Source organism: Sus scrofa, chromosome 1 (assembly GCF_000003025.6).
Source record: "Sus scrofa isolate TJ Tabasco breed Duroc chromosome 1, Sscrofa11.1, whole genome shotgun sequence".
NCBI lineage: Eukaryota > Metazoa > Chordata > Mammalia > Artiodactyla > Suidae > Sus > Sus scrofa.
Window position 1 is genome coordinate 88,595,068 of NC_010443.5, and position 18,319 is coordinate 88,613,386.

Below are 18,319 nucleotides of genomic sequence, written 5' to 3' on the forward strand. Positions count from 1 at the left end.
TCTTTGCAACACTTTAACCTTATGTGAAAGTATGTTAATTATTTACTTGTTCATTTGGTTATTGCCTGTCTGCCTCATCTAGAATGTAAACTGTTTGAAAACTGGGTCTGGGTCTACCCAGTTGACCTTTATACCCCAGATGCCTAGAAGAATTCCCACATAGAGCAGGCATTTGATTTTTGCCTATTTGGCTGGCTTAGAGACCCAGAAATTTAGGCAACTTGAGTTAGGGTTATGTCACCTTGGGTTAAAAGCTCTTCTTTCAAAGGATCTGATCTCAATGACTTCTAAACTGAATGGATTGGCCAGATAATCTCTGGCTCCAAACTAAATAATTCTCATTAAAAAATGCTTATACTTATCTCGATATGTTCAATTATAAGGTCGTTTTTATTGTATGCATTCTAGCTGTCAGATACTGGGGTATGTGCTTGGAACTTGCCTTTGGGATCACTTAGTTCTTACAGCTGAACAGGCAGTGTCCTTTCCTGGTACTTTTCTTTAAATGTTCTCTAACTTGTATTCTCACTCTACACATGTTTCTGTTATGGCTGGAGGAGGAACTGAGTAGAGTCCCTGTTCCTGGGTCCTGGGACCTAGGTACTGGTAGTGCTTGGGGCCACATATGGTTCATACCCGGAGGTATTTAGTGATGCCTAAGGAGATGCACGGATGATACTGGTGGTCAGGGCCACCGAGCCGAGCCAGTTTTTTATATTCCCCTTGAATTCCAATGATCTCCTTTCCAGGCGCTCTGTGGGAGGGAGCTTGCTCACTTCGAACTGTTCTCCCAAGAAGGCACAGAACTGCTGAGCGGCTGGAACGGGAGGGTGGAGCTGATGGTTAAATTTCACAAACAGTGTGCTTCGGTTTGTGATACTTTCACATTTTTGTAGACAATTTTTTTCCCCCTTGCTTTTCCGGTTGACTCACAGTTAAAGGAGAGGGATTAAATGGAAAGTACAGATCCCTAAAATCAGATGTGAAAAATTAGTTTGTATTGTACCAAGAGTTCCTGACTTCAAGCCTGAAGTATAAAATGCGGTATTGGCCATTTCCTTCTAAGGCAATATTACTGGTGCCTCCTTCTAACCTGGGTGTGGCCCACGGGGCTGGATAAAATTCCAGAGTGGAGAGGTCAGAGACTGGGGCAGGCTCCACCTAGCACTGGCTCGGCCTGCTGGGATAGGAGAGGTAAGCAGGAGCCTAGTAAGGGACCTAGTAAGGCTGTACTGAGTGTGTGGGTCTAACTGGAGGGGCGTGTAGCAAGCTCGGAAGAAGAGGCAAGGACAGGACGTCCGCATCCCCATTCCAGTCAAAACTGCGTGCCTGGGTGTTAAGATTAGGAAAAGGGCCAGGGGAGGGGATGTGGAGAAGAGGGCGATAGGACCCGGCGGGAGCCTCCTTGGCGGGGAAGGGAACCGGGCGGGAGGAGAGGAGGAAAGGAGAGAGAAAAAGGGAAGGTGATGGGGAGCGGGCATCTGCACTCGAGACGCGACACGAGTTGCACGGCTCAGGCAGACCGGACCTGGACTCTATAAAAGGAGCCTATCCGCTCTGCCACTCACACGCTCCTCCCGGACTGGCGTGCGCCGCTCCCTCCAGCTTCCCCAGATACCTGCCCCTTCCCCACGAGCCGCGCCAGGTCCCTCAGACCCTTGCGCCCAGCGGCATGGCTCCGAGCGGTGCCCGTGGGACCAAGGTGGCGGTGGCAACGTCGCGGTGCCAGTAGCCGCATCCCCAACCCCAGAGTCCCACCTCTTGCGGCCCCGTCTCCACGGGGCAGCTCGCTGGAGCGGCCAGCGCTTGAAAAGAAGGGAGGGAAGAGCTCCGGCGCGCGGCGCGGCCCCCAGATTTCACCCCACCCAGATCTGGCGGCCGCAGCAGCCGCAGGAAACTGCCCCAGCCTGGGTAGGAGGGCGGGGATGCAAGACCAGGACTCCTCGCTGGCCTGCAAGCTTTGGTCTCGACAGCTAGGAAACTCCTGCGGCCCGAGTCTGCAGATCCGGGAGCTCCCGGGTTAGGAGACGCTCAGCCCCGAGCAATTGGGGTAAGAGATCCCACCTGGCCGAGACTCCCTTCTCAAACAAAACAACTCCCACCTCCCCCAGACGCCCGGGTGGGAGCCGGAGCAGAGCGGGGCTGCGTGGACCAGTCCTTAGCAACCTAGGGCTGAGACGGGGCGTAGTAAGGAGCCACCGGAGACTCGGAGGCAGCGCCTGGCGCACTGGAAGTGCAGGGGACGCACTGGCCAGCCTTGGCTGCCGCGCCCTTGACCTCTAGTTTCAGCTGGGAAGCTGGATGGAGTAATTCAGGAATCCACGGAACTGATTAGCCACCACGGAACAAGACTGTGGTCTCCTCTGAGGTCCTTTCGTCCTCTTACTAGTTCGCTCCATGCCCGAGAGCTGCGCTCGCTCGGGAGCCGGGGCGAACAGAGACATGGAGGAAGCGGGCGCTCAGTGCGCCCCGCCGCTGCCCGCGAGCTCCCAGACCCGGCTTTCTCAAGCCAACCTCTCCGCGGCTCCCTCCCAAAACTGCAGCGCCGAGGGCTACATTTACCAGGACTCCATCGCCCTGCCCTGGAAAGTAGTACTGGTCATTCTGCTGGCTCTCTTCACCTTGGCCACCACGCTCTCCAATGCGTTTGTGATCGCCACTGTGTACCGGACGCGGAAGCTCCATACCCCCGCCAACTACCTGATCGCCTCCTTGGCGGTCACCGACCTGCTGGTATCCATCCTGGTGATGCCCATCAGCACCATGTACACGGTCACCGGCCGCTGGACGCTAGGCCAGGTGGTCTGCGACTTCTGGCTGTCGTCGGACATCACCTGTTGCACTGCTTCCATCTTGCACCTCTGTGTCATCGCTTTGGACCGCTACTGGGCCATCACGGACGCCGTGGAGTACTCGGCTAAAAGGACTCCCAAGAGGGCGGCCGTCATGATCGCGCTGGTGTGGGTCTTCTCCATTTCCATCTCGCTGCCGCCCTTCTTCTGGCGTCAGGCCAAAGCCGAGGAGGAGGTGTCGGACTGCGTGGTGAACACGGACCACATCCTCTACACTGTCTACTCCACGGTGGGCGCTTTCTACTTCCCCACCCTGCTCCTCATCGCCCTCTATGGCCGCATCTATGTGGAAGCCCGCTCCCGGATTTTGAAACAGACACCTAACAGAACTGGCAAGCGCCTGACCCGAGCCCAACTGATAACTGACTCCCCCGGGTCCACATCTTCGGTCACCTCCATTAACTCACGAGCTCCAGACTTACCCAGCGAGTCAGGATCTCCTGTGTACGTGAATCAAGTCAAAGTGCGAGTCTCAGACGCCCTGCTGGAGAAGAAGAAACTCATGGCCGCTAGGGAGCGCAAAGCAACAAAGACCCTGGGGATCATTTTGGGAGCATTTATTGTGTGTTGGCTGCCCTTCTTCATCATTTCTCTGGCCATGCCTATCTGCAAGGATGCCTGCTGGTTCCACCTGGCCATCTTTGACTTCTTCACGTGGCTAGGTTATCTCAACTCCCTCATCAACCCCATCATCTATACCATGTTCAATGAGGACTTCAAACAAGCGTTCCATAAACTGATACGCTTTAAGTGCACAAGCTGACTTGTCGTCGGTGGCAGTGGGGTGGCCTAAGCGGCCTTTGGGGGGGCCATGTTGTGTCTGGTTCCACAGGTAGGTCGAGTCTTCTTTCACACTGTTACTGGGTCTGAGAGGCTCTCTCTTCTGAGCAAGGGCAATGGATCCTGAGAAGGCAGGACAGCCATAAGAGAGACAACTCTAAAGGAGAACTGTTCAAACTAAGGATAGAGCTCCTTGGTTGAGGAGGAGGCTCACTTTCTCCCCTCAAACCCCAGGTTCAGTACACTGACTCTGCAGCAGCCAATCACAACAGGGGATTGCAACTTAAAAACAAAACAAAAAATGATGGTGGAAAAGGGACCTCTGCCCTGCTTTGGTATTGTGGATGATACCCTCTAGAACCAGAGGTACATGTAGTTGTTGTCTGAAGTCTGTCTGAGACAGATCTACATACAGCCTGGAGGTACTTGAACTAGACACCAATACCCTGTGTTTTGGGAAAGACTTTATGTTACAGCTTAATTTAAGAACAGTTACTTTGGCATCTTTCAGTCTTCATTCTGTTTTTGTTTATTGAAACTTTGTTGGAGAAACTTGTGGATTTGGTGCTTCAAACCCCATACACATGGGCTTGGATGGCACAGAGAAACCTTGAAGAGTTAACAACACAATTCTGATGAGAAGATCTCTATTTTTTATTGAAACTGGGTGGATGGAAATGGGAGATGGGGGAGCATTCAACTGAAAACCAATACCTATGATTGTTTGTTTTCTACAGATTTGCAATTTTTAAATTCGTATTTAGTGATGGTCAAACCACATTTCTAATAACTCAGACAAAACATTATGTGTGCTAGTGCCAAAGTATGCAGGTTGCTTTATTTTTCCTCTTAATTTCATGTACTGCCATTTTACACATTTAAATCCCCATAAATGGAGAATAGGATGGGTGACTCGGCCCAAGCTGCTTGCTATATTTCTTATTAATGCCACTGATTAAAATGATGAGTATCTGATATATCAGCTCCTTGGCAAGCAAAGTATTTTTAATCCGTATCCACTTGAGTGACACATGAAGGGGTCAGATGAGATAGGAATTGTTCTTATACAGTTAAGGAATGGGTGGCAATATAAGGATGTACATTTTGACTTGTAAAAAATCTTAAATGCATGAGACTTTTTTCTAATAGTCATTTGCACTCTCCTTCTCATCTGTAATTCCTTTGTGTGCTAACATAAAAAGTGACCAAGATAACTAGCTCCTTTCTCAAAAAAATCTTCAAAATGTAATAAAACCCCTAACAATTATATTAAGGATAAAAACTTCTTTTCCCTTCCTATTGAAGTTCGAGTAGAAACAACAATTACTAGAAAATGGCATGCAAGGATTTTAGAAAAGCTTAGAGAAGTTAAAATGGAGCCCATTTCCTTGTAACTCATGGAACCAAACCTCAGACTTACTAGGTAACAAGGAAACTAACAAGCTTTTGAACCTTGGAAATTTGTCACTGACCTGACACCTCAATGAATATAATATCAGTAATACTTTAAATTTGTCTCTCTCTCTCTTTTTTTTTTTTCAAATTTCAAAGCTACTTAGTTGTTATCTCAGATTCACTCTGAGAACTCCCCAACACAGGGCAGTGTTAAAAGATGAAAAATGCATTATCTAAATAAAGTGGGGTAGCCCCAAAGGATCATCTGCACAGAAAATGAATGTGTCTGTGGGACATTTATTATGCCAAAGAAGATTCACACTCCATGCTTTAGAGAGCTTTTTGCAGTTGACACCTTTTGTCTGTAGAAGCAAGTTGTCTTTGTAAAATGGATTCACTCTCTGCTTGAAGCTCCCCAGGTCAGACTGTCAGACAATAGATGTATTGAACTGAAGTACACGCTTACTGGCTGTGCAAACCTTTACTCTGGCATAATGTCACTTGAAAATATGCTATTCAAAGATTCACATGTAAACTAAGTAAGAAAGAGAATTTTGATTAACATTGACACCTGTCACTGGAGGAAGATAAAATTTTAGGCATGAGATAATCCTATATTTCTGCTGTATCCCCAAGTCTCTATGTTGGTTTTTTTGGCGCCACTTCTCCTATGGAGAAATCTAGCTTACTACTGAGAGAACTGTGCATAGAACACAGTGTCTGTTTTTATGTTATTAATGTGTCTGTCTTTTGTTTATGCAGCTGCATTTCCTTGAGCCTAAGAAGCAATTAAACCAACTTCTAGGAGCCTGAGAGGGAGAAATCAATAGAAACCAAGAGCCACTTACAAATGATTTCTTTATGGGGTACCTGCAATGATGGTGTTCTCATATTAAAAAATACAGTCAATTTTGTCAAATGGGTTGTTTGCCATTAATAAACTACCTACCTAATTTTTTGCTTGATTATTTGGCTGAATTGACTGGAATTGGGGCATACTGTGTGATGTAGAAGCTTGTACACCTTTGTAGTTATAAGACATCCAGACTCCTCATCTTGCACTACACATGATTATGCAAAGTGTATTATTCAACCCAGGGGTATGTAGTTAAGACTGTTAAGCTCCTTTTCAGTTACTGCTGCCTATAGCAGCATTTGTTTCACAAACTAGACATATGGCTTTTTTTTTTGCAGAGTATTATATGGGAGATGGAAATATTTAACTTATATAGAAATGAAAATATATTTTCATTGGCTGTGGTAACAAATAGCATTTTCCATATTGTTTAATTGCACAGATTTTCACACACATATATGAATGTGTACTTATCCCCAAATACCAATCTGTCTTGTTTTTCTAGGAATTTTAGAGTTTCCTTTTTAAAAATGGACACTGCACCTAGGAATGAATGGCTATTAAATGCAACAAATTTCCTACAGAACAATATTCTTCACTTTTCCTCTCTGTTATCTTAGTTTTACCTTCTTGAACCAGGAAACCATAAGTGGACTGTCATTCACTCAAGCAGCAAAATCTCCGATTATGTGTATTTGATCGAGTTGCTGTGATTGAAAATTGCTTTTGGTATTCCACCTTTCCAAAAATGTGTAATTGAAAATGAAATTTAGGAAAATAATAAAATAAAAGTCTTTTTTTGTGTTCCAAAAGTCATTGGGTAATAACTTTATTATTATGGAAAGACTGATTGGATTCTGGGTTGCCTTGAGGAGTCTGAACCTTCAAGAGAGAATAATTGATGATAAATGCACTGTCAGGATTTGGGGGATTTAATTTATATCTAGAGGAAGAATTTAAAAGGAATTAGACACATTCTGCCAAGAGGATAAGTTAGTTCCAGTATCCCAAGAGTTTTCCAGAACAGCATTCTTGAAGGAATGTTTAGTCTCTAGGCTGCAGAGTGAGAGTCTGAGGCACTTCTTGGTGCTTGAAATATAGAAAAAAAGAGAAGGAAGAGCTGAGCTGGAAACAGGCTTGGGGGAGACTGAAGAGGAGGGGACTGGCCTATCTGAACACCAGGGAAGGAGACAGACAAATAGCTTCTGGAATCAGGAAGTTCTAGGTTTGAATTTCAAATAGAGCCTGTTATCTCTGTGTGGTTCTCCTCAAATGCAGGCTACTTGTGATTTGTTGCAAAGGCTTAGAGCCCTGTACATGTATAGCACTTACCCAGCTATCTGACCCTTTGTGCCTCCCAGCAGATGTTACTTCCTCTCTAGCCATTATTTTAGCATCACCTTCTTTGTGGATGCAGTGTGCCTGTAGCAGAGAAAAACTGAGGGCTACTTCAGAGATGTAGGATGGGGGGAAAACCAAGCTAGCTTGAAAGAGAGAAAAATGAGAAGCAATTGAGGCTTGAAGCTTTTCATACTTAACCCCCTGGGCTTGGAACATAAACAGCCAAGAGACCAAGAGGGAGAAGGAGATGTGGTTTGCAGTGGCTCTAGTGGCCAAGAGGAAACTGGCGAGTATTTCATTTTCTGTAGCATTTTCTCATTAATTTTAAAATTCTCTTTCCTCTTCCTTGTCTAGAGACTTCCATTTGTTTCCAAGAGTCCAAAGACCCTAACCACATTTATGTCTTTCCTTGGTGTCTCATTTTCTACTTCTCTGCTTTTTTTTTTTACCTATGGCAAGCCATGATAACCAATGGTAAAAATTCAGTTCTTATTTTATCTGTGAAAGCCTGATTAGATATCCCAGGGTTTTTATATTGTATCAAAGGAGATTGTTGGCCTAAATTAATTAGTGAAAGTTTTCAACTTGTGGCACCTACTGGAGTTTTCCGAGGGGAAGATGCTAGTAGGAGAAGGGTATGGGAAGGGAAACAAACGTCTGCATCTTTCCTCAAAGTCAGTTCTTAGATAGTCCACCAGGGGGCAGAGCGCCTCTGAGTTGTGCAGAAGACGCAGGTACTCAACCATTGACAATCTCTGACTCTCTTCCTGGACACTACAAATGGTATTAACTTCTCTAGGCTCAGTGAAAATGAAGACCTGTGAGTCAAGGGAGAAGGAATTTGTCATTTACTTAAAACAGCAGATTTTTCAGAACTGAAAATTTAAGCAGAAGATCCCTAAAATAAAACTGAAATTTTTCTTCGTAGTTATAAACTTATTTTAGTATTCATCTCGTCTTGGAATAATGCTAAAATCTTAGTGTTTTAAAACATTTGGACCTTTGAGTCATGTGTCACTGGGTAAATAAGAGTTTATATTATAGAATAAGAATTTATGTTCAAAACTGAAGAAACTAATTATTAAACTTATCTTTCACTATTATGATTTTTCTCATCACTCTTGTTCTTTTCAAAAGTTTATTGGCTTGAAGCTAATATATCCACAGTTCAAAGACAGAGCACTGCCATTTACCATTTAAAGAGAGGGCTGTTTTTTTTGGGTTTTATTTTCTTTTTTTGCACAGAAGTCAGATGTATTTACATGTCAGTTTTTCCTAGAAGGCAGACTTTCAAATCTGTGTAATTTTGGCATTTACTTTAAAAACAGGAATATAGAAATGTGAGTACAACATCATGTATCACAAAATTAAGTTTCCATGTCAGAAAATGGATATCTAGTGAGAAAACAAATGAGGTGATATCATTGTCATTCTCATTAACTGTTACCCCTTAACATTTTCGTTGTCCCCAGCGGAGAGTTTCATATCTGCCATTTCATACATCTGTCAGTTAAATCACACTTTCAAAGTCAACACTCATCTCTTAGGATTATAGTAGGATTTTCAGTGCTCCCTGACAAAGAGCCAATCCCTGGAGTTGGGACAGCTGACCAAGAGATTGTCTTAACACCATTCCAAGTATAGTTTGTAAAAGCAAATGCCCATGTCTTCATACTGACTTGCACATATTTCAAAAGATAGAAACTCTTTTCAAAAACTTCCAACTGGAAATCTAAAGAACAAGAGTGGTCTTAGAATATTTTCTGTACTTAAAGTGAACAGATGGTGATATAAGAGCCATTTATGGCAAATGCTGTAAAGAATCTACACATGGCTTAAGTGATGCATGAAGCTGTGACTCACATCCTCCCTGGCTCTGTGGGTACATTCCCATTGGTTTCCACTAGTGGGCCCATGTTGGGATAATCAGTAGAAATCTAGGGTATCTCCTGTTCACAAGTGTGGTTCAGGGACTGCAGGGACAGAGCAGGCCACACAGGGTGGGTTACTTGTTTCAGAGGCTCTTCCCAGGCTACTTTTGTCAATACACACCTGGTTGTGTCTTCTAAACTCATGTGGTATTCTGTGTGTAGATGCGCAGTTCCCCCTGTGATCCACCAACCCATTCTTGGTTCCTTCAATACCTTCAAGCGGTTCAGCCCTGGGCTAATCTGACTTTGTGGAGAAGCAGTTATATAGTTTTCCATCTTTCTCTCCTAGGCTGGCCCAGCCTTTAGGTCATGGAGTTCATCGTCTCTTCCCTGCCTCTCAGGCTTTCCAACTGAGGGTAGCATCTTGGGATTATCACACACAGGCAATTTGGAATCACTTGACTTGAAGGACCCCTACACAGTACTAGATTGAAATACAAGAGCAAGTGTTTGAGTCAAAAAGATGGGTTTACACATGAGAAAAAAAATATTTATATGTATGACTGAGTCACTTTGCTGAACTGCAGAAATTGACTCAGCGCTGTATATGAACTATACCCTAATAAAAATACATTTAATTCATTAAAAAAGATGTCTTTAAATCCATGGTTTTTCTGTAAATATAATAATAGGCACCATTATGTTTGCAGGTAAAAATTAAATGAGATAATGCACATGGACTGTACATTTGATTATTAGGAAAGATTTAAAAAGACCTGTGCTCAGACCCTGAATCAGATGAATTTAACCATGTTATCTGGAGTAAGGCCTGATAATCTTATTTTAAAAAATTCTCTCAAGGTAATTCTAATGTGTAGCCCAGGGTGAGAGTCACTGAGAATATGCTTATAAAGCTCTTAGAACAGAGAGTTCCCATTGTGGCACAGTGGTAATGAATCCGAATTGTATCTATGAAGATGCAGGTTCGATCCCTGGCCTCATTCAGTGGATTAAGGATCCGGTTTTGCTGTGAGCTGTGGTGTAGGTCTCACATGCGGCTCGGATCCCATGTTGCTGTGGCTGTGGTGTAGGCTGGCAGCCATGGTTCCAATTCAGTCCCTAGCCTGAGAATCTCCATATGCCACTAGTGCAGCCCTAAAAAGCAAAAAAAAAAAAAAGAAAAAGAAAAGAAAAAAGAAGAATAAAAAGTCCTTGGAACAATGCGTGGCACGCACAGGATCTATAGGTGGGAAGGGGGGTCCAGAATGATATGGAAATGGTAAGTCAAGTGGAATTGGTTTGTTTTACAGTTGTGCTTCTCAAAATGTAATGGACATGTGAATCAGCTGGGGTCTTGGTTAAAATGCAGAATTTGATTCAGTAGTTCTCTGGTGTGACCTGAGATTGTGCACTTCTGATAGGTTCCCAGGAAAAGCCGGTGATGCTCATCTGCGGAGTGTCATTCATGGAGCATCAGTGAGACTCATCTCTGAGTACAAGAACATAGTTATAGATTATATGTCATTTCCTAAGGAGATTACATATACATATGTGTATGTCCTTTGTTTATGTAGAAAATCCTAAGCAACTTAAAATTTAAAGATGAGAAAATATGCTTTGTAACATACAATATGTTGTGTTTTCCTGACTTGTTGGCATGGCATTCATGTCTCAGCTTTAGCAATTGTTAAACATCTTCCTCAGCTGCTTGGTATCCTAAGTCTACCCTAAAACAAACAGCTTCCTTCTGGATCTGAATCAGCAAAGCATGACCCTTATATGCAGCCCTTTGTCTTTACATTGCTTCCAAATAAGGGCTTTGTCTTTTGTGGAAAAAAAAAAAGAATTAATTAAAAATACAAAACAAGTGATAAAACAAAGAAATGACAATTGTGAGCATATGGCAAATGACACAGTTTCCTTGTCATCTATTTCACTTGGTAAACCCACTTAGATTCCTTCTGTTAACAGACACACAGACACATACACACTTACATATTATATAGAATTCATCTTTCTTAAATACATGTAACTGTATAGTCAATGGAAAAGTGGTTTGCTTTCCATTTATTATATTTTTATTAAAGTATAGCTGATTGACAGTGTTGTGTCAGTTTCTGCTATACATAGACATTCTTTTTCTCATATTATCCTCCATCATGTTCTATCCCAAGAGACTGGATATAGTTCCCTGTGCTGTACAGTAGGACCTCATTGCTTATCCATTCTAAATGTAATAGTTTGCATCTACTAACCCCAAATTCCCAGTCCATCACATTCTCTCCACCCTCCCCCTTGGCAACCACAAGTCTGTTCTCTATGTCTGTGAGTCTGTGTCTGTTTTGTAGACCATCTATTGTATTTTACTCCTATTTCATTTTAGAGACAATATCCTAGAGCAGTGATCTGGCAGCCTTTTGATTTCAGGGACAGCACTTCCTCACTTTTTAATTCCTAACATATTTCATGAATTTTTTTTTCAGTAATGATAATTTAAATTATTTATGAAAAAGATTTGTCAATTTCTTGGCACCCACTCATTAAACTGGAGATACTGTTGAGTTTCCTACGCCTAAATTGGGAACAAGAATCAAATGATCCTCCTTAAGAAAATATCACAACTTTTAGTTTTTTACTTAAATGTTTAAAGTGAAATGAATAAGATTTCCCATTGTAGCTCAGCTCATTAGGAACCTGGCTAGTACCTATGAGAATGCGGTTTTTATCCCTGGCCTCACCCATTGGGTTAAGAATCAGGTGTTGCCACAAGCTGCTGCGTAGATCGCAGATGTGGCTCAGATATCTGTTGTTGTGGCTATGCTGCAGGCCTCAGCTGCAGCTCCAATTCTGCCCCTAGCCTGGGAACTTTCATATGCTACAGGTGCAGCCCTAAAAAGAAAAAAGAAAAAAAAAATGAAATGAATAGTATCAATGTCCTATTAGGTTTTTCTTCCAAATTAAAAAAAAAAAAACATTGTTCAAGGTTTCCCATCTCCTCCATGTCTAATCAAGATGCTTAGGGTTGGATTCCAGCAAGGACATGTTCCTAGGATTTAACTGCTGAACTTCAGAAGGAGCAGCAACTGGCAAGGAGGTCACATGATTGAACACTTTATGTCCCATACTTTACATAAATGTCCTCTCCCATTAGTCCTCATTTACACTAACATAAAGTAGGTACTATTGGTTTCATTTTTATGATACCATCATCACAATAATTACAATGAATAAGGTATTACAACAATTTCATCCCGTTTTGTGATTAGAGAATTATGGCAACAGCCCCAGTGGAAAAATAATTGGTATTCAGATTTGGACAGGAAACTGTATTATTAGGCCTATTCCACTTAGTTTTTGAGAAGAGCATTTTCTCAATGCTAATCTCCAACATAAAAGTAGAACAGAACTTTTAGTGTGTTTGTAAGTACAGTCTTGTTTCTAGGAACAAGGTTTCCTTCTTGGTCTGCTCTCAAATTCCTGTTCATTCCCATTGGACTTAACCTTGACCAACCAGGGAACACACCCTGGCCGCTGACCTATTGTGAGGGAGTTTGTATGGATGAAAATGTACATTTAAACTGCTGGACTTGGCAGTTTTAAATATAAATACCTTGGCTGTGATGAGTAATGCATGGTAGGAGGTATTTCCCTTGTGTGGAAAGTTACTGAGATATATAGACTTCAAAAACTTCGAGACTTAGGGCATTATATCCATTTTTACATTGAGCCCAATTTATGAGTGAAAAAAAGTAAATTCAGGCAAGTAACAGGATGTTTTCAAGTACTAGTGCTTTTTTATTTTTTTTCCCTCATTATACAGATAAAACTTCTAAAGGAATCCTATTTTTTCTGTTTTATAATTGTGGGTATCATTAGCACAGACCCTCTTTGCCAAGAGCTTTCCATTACTTTCCTCTTCCCTCTTTAGTTCCCCCCCTCCCCAAATTCTAAAACACTACCACAACCAACAAAACCAGTAAATCCTGAAGACAATAATGTATCTTTATTTACAAAACTGACTTAAAACCAAAACACTTAAACTAGATATAAAAATTTGCTTTCATCAGTGAGTAAACCTTACAATAGTGAGTGGGAAAGGCTGTGGAATCTCCTCTCTTGTGGATTATAAAAACATATATATTGAAGAAAATTCTACTCAAAATACTTTTTGCCCTATGTCTTTATTATCACCCATTTTTAATTGAAACAAAAATATGTACGACATAGAAACTTTGATAAAGAATTTGTTTCTAGGCCCAGGCTGACCTTGGTTCAAATTCCAGATTTACCATTTGTCAGTTGGGTGGCTTTTACCTCACTGAGCATTAATTTCTTCATGTGTTAATGTGGAGGAAATAGTGTCTTACTTGAAGATTTATGATGAGGATTAAAAAGCTGCTATGTGGCTATGCTCAATCCAGAAAGTGCTTAAAACATAGTAGTTGTTTACCGGATGCTGGATTCCCCCTGTTAAGACAAAATGAGCCAGGTGTCTCTCCAGAGACTATGGGATTTTGGAGTCAGAAAAACTGTTAAGCTTCTGTCTTTCCTTCCCATTAGCATGCAGCTTGGAACATGTTACTTAATCTCTGTGTATGTCAGTTTTCCTATACCTAAAATAGGGCTAATATGCTTGGCAAACATTTTAAGAGGACTGCATTATATGCTAAGTGTAGACATCTGAGAGGGTTCTTGGGGCTATCCAGTTGCCTAGTAGAACTTAGTGTTCTACTCTGTCAGCTTTCTTTCCCAACTTTAGAAGCTAGGGTCTGACAGTATATGCTGTGCTTGTGTGTTGATAAAATGCCTTTTATTGTTGAAAGTGAGATCTGTACAAGTTTGTGATTTGGAACAAATTTTATTGATACTATCTGGAAAACAATTGTATGCTGGATTCAGGAAGTACTAAAAAAATTACTCCATTTGTATTGCAAAATATAAATATTTCTTGGAGTTCCTGCTGTGGAGCAGTGGGTTAGGAATCCGATTGCAGTGGCTGAGGTCACTGTGGAAGTACGGCTTTAATCCTTGGCCCAGTGCAGTTGGTTAAAGAATCTGGCATTGCCACAGCTGCGGTATATGTTACAGCTGTGGTTCAGATTTAGTCCCTTGCCTGGAAACTTCCATATGCCATGGGTGTGGTCATAAAATTAATATTTATATATAACATATAATATATATTAGTATATATGCACACACACACATACTTCTTGTTTTACCACATTCTTTTGGCCACCAATTATTTACACCTTAACCTAAATTAATTTCTGAGTGCTGTAGGTTATTGAAGCCCAGAATATTAAAATCATGTGAATTTTGAATATTAGAAGATGATAAAAAACTAATTTTGAGCGCTATAACTCAAATATTTCTAGATAAACAAAAATGAGGAGCATTATCACAACTAGTCAGGTGAGAGCGTCAGAGTAAGAAAGAAATTTGAGATTATTGAAAACAAAACTTACCCTCTTTCTAGTTTATTTAGTTCACCATGTGCTTGCATTTTCTGCTATATATTTCTATAAGATTGTTGATTATTTTGGATAACATGAGCATTCAAGTTTGCCAGAAGAAAAAATAATTTGGGTTGATAAATAAGTCCCTGTACTCAGCTAGAAAAATAGAACTGAGCACATATAAGCTCTCTTGCTCTGGTTCTTCATGCTCATTGTGGGTTTCTTTGTATTAAATAAAGATGGATGGCTGGTGTGTATTTCTTAGAGGAAAACCTGGCAGATACATGACAGTGTGTTTTCCTGATGCAGCCCCAAGTACCACAAGTACATACTTAGTAGCTATTTGTCCACAATAACCCACACCACTGTCCAGAGGCAATGAAATAATTTTAAAGGTCATTTAGTCTGCATTTAGTCAAGTCTGTTTTTATCTTTGACTTCTCGTGTTACTCGGTGGTATCCATAAAACATAGATATTTGCTATAGCAACTGCCAGAAGCTAACACTGCAGGGTGGATGGACTGGCCGATTATTTTCATTCACAAAGGTGATCACTCCCCTGCCTTTATGAAATGATGTCTCTGAGACCTATATATACCAAAAGAAGGAACCAAATAAGACAGGTAGGAGAGGCAGATACAAGGTATAATTAACACTCATATCCCCAGATAAGTGACCCACAAACAAGAGGATAATCCCAATCGCAGAGATTCTCCCCAAGGATTGAGGGGTGTCAGCCCCACATCAGACTCCTTTGGTGCCTAAGGGTCCTGCACCAAAAAGATAAAACCCCAGGACTTCTAGATTTGAAGGTAAGAGGGCTTGCATATGGGAGATCCAGAGGGCTATAGGAAACATAGGAAATGGAGATTCTGCTATTAAAGGGCACACACAAAATCTCACATGCCCTGAGTTCCAGTGCAGAGGCAGTGATTTGAAAGTGCCTGTACATAGCATGGGATGGCATCAACCCCTCTCCCCCACTCTAAGCACTGAACCAGCCATGACAGGACCAATTCCCACTTGCCAGTGGACTGGCAGATACTTCATGAGGCAAGACCTGGAAACGAGCCAGAGGCCAGCCCCATCTACCAACACATGCACAGTAGTTGCCTCCACCACTAGAAAAGTACATACAGCCCATAGAAAGAGCACCCCTTAAACATATAACTCTAGTGGCCAGAGGGAAATGAGCTGCTGGCCCTCATGGGACATCTCCAAGTTTAGGAAATATAACCCACCTACCAAATACATAGAAATTTACACTGAGAATTAGCCAAAATGAGGTGACAGAGGAATATGCTACAAATGAAAGAACAAGACAAAATTCCAGAAGAACTAAGCAAAGTGGGAGATAAAAAATTTATCCAATAAAGAGTTCAAGGTAATGGTCATAAAGATGCACAATGAACTCAGGGAAGAATAGATGAACACAGTGAGCAGTTCAAAAGGGTCAGAAACTATAAAGAAGAACTAAACAGAGCTGAAGAACACATTAACTGAAATAAAAAATACACTAGAAGGAATCAACAGTAAATTAGATGATACACAGGAATGGATCAGTGAATTGGAAGGCACAGTAGTGGAAGTCACCCATGCTGAACAGAAAAAAAAAAAGGAATTTTAAACAAAGAGGAAAATTTAAGAGACTTCTGGGACAACAGAGGCATACTAACATTCACGTTCCAGGGGCCCCAGAAGAGAGAAGGAAAGGGAAGAGAACTTATTTGAAGAAATAATAGTTGAAAACATCCCTAACCTGAAAAAGAACACAGACATTTAGGTCTGAGAAGCAAAGAGAGTGCCAAGCAAGATGAACCCAGAGCATCTATACTAAAACACATTATAATTAAAATGGCAAAAATCAAAGATAAAGAGAAGATCTTAAAAGGATTGAGAGAAAAGCAGCTGATTACATATTAAGGGAATTTCCATAAGCCAATCAATCAGCCAACTTTTAAGGAGAAATTCTGCATGTCAGAATGGTGTGGCACAGAATATTGAAAGCAATGAAAGGAAGAAAAAAAAAACCAAAGAACTACAAACATGATTATTCTGCCAAGAAAGGGTACCATTCAGATCTGAAGGAGAGATAAATAGTTTTATAGACAAGCAAAACATACAAAAGTTCAACACTACTAAGCTTGCTGTATACAAAAAGTTAAAGGGGATTATTTAAGCTAAAAGAAAATACCACAACCAGAAATATAAAAATTATAATAAAATCTCATAGGTAAAGGCAAACATACAGTAAAGGTAAGTATATCAACCACTTATAAAGCTAATTGGGAGACTATAAGACAAAAATAGTAAAATAATCTATATACACAATAAGTAAAGGGATAAAAAAATCATAAAATATTATGTCAAAAATATTAAATGGGGAAGAGTGAATAAGAAGCATAGTTATAATGTTTTTGAACTTAGAGATCATCAACTTAAAATAATCACATGTCTGTCTATCTATCTATCTATCTGTCTATCTATCTATCTACCTACCTATCTATCTTATCTATGTTGTTATATGTGGACCTCATTGTAACCACTAACCAAAACTGTATAACAGATACACAACAAAGAGAAAGGAATCCAAACATAGCACTAAAGATAGTCATTAAATCACAAGCAGAGAGGAAAAGAAAATGAAAACAAAAACAAAAACAAAAAAACCCCCAAAACTGTACAATCAAACAGAAAACAAGGGACAAAATGGCAGTAAGTACACACTTTAATAAGTACATTAAATGTAAATGGACTATGGCTCCAATCAAAATACATAGAGTGGCCTAGTGGATAAAAAACGAAGTCAATATATATGCTGCCTTCAAGATACTCACTTCAGGGCTAAAGACATGCACAGACTGAAAGTGAGAGGATGGAAAAAAGTATTCCGTGCAAATTGAAATGAAAAGAAAGCTGCAGTATTGCTACCTCCACAAAAGAGAATTTACTTTTTTTTTTTTTTTTTTTTTTAGATTAGAACACTTGATTTATTGGAAGAAGCTCATATTGAAAACTGCAATTGCTCATTCTAACAACTTATGAATCAATCATTTTATGTATAAAATAAGTTCATTTTCATTCTATAAATGCAAATAGTAAAAGAAAATAGTAATCCATGTGGCATATCATATATTTGCCATTCAGATAAATCTCACATCCCTGAATTCTCCTGTAACATGTTGTGCCTCAAATTTTTAAAATCTCTATACTAAAACAAAAACAAAAACAAAACAGGTTTTTAACTATATTAAGTTTTTGCTTACAGCTGCAATATATCAGAAACTGTGTCTATATGATTAGAGTTCAGTCAAAGCTAAGATGAAAAATTCAAGACATTTCTTCTCTTTAACCTACTTTAATGTTACTTTTGTGATAGGAATTGTCCCCTAATGTTTTACTGAACAGCCTAATCTTATCATTCATGATGAATTAGACCAGTCTGTCTTCCAACCCAGTCTAGGCTGGTCCTGAATTATATATTCACACAGAAAAAATAGCACAGATCTTTGAGTATACAATTTTCCCACATCCTGACCCTATAAACCACTTCAAAAGAGAAACGTTTACCTTAACATTTCACAACCTAAAGAGGTCTGACTCCTGCAACAGGCTTTGGCCATGAAAAAATACTTTCCGTCATGCCAAGTTAAATTGAAGCTTAGAAAAAAATCAATTACAAAGTATACTAATTGGACATTCTTACAAAATAAGAAATGATTTTTCTTTAAAGAGCTGGAGGCTTGAAACCAAAAAGCTTACATAACT

General features: G+C 40.6%; 1 protein-coding gene across 1 annotated transcript; it reads left to right on the plus strand.

The window, feature by feature from the left end:
- Positions 2,443-3,615, plus strand: HTR1B (5-hydroxytryptamine receptor 1B). Its single transcript, NM_214298.1, is given in 1 exon segment — positions 2,443-3,615. A coding segment is annotated over 1 exon segment (1,173 nt).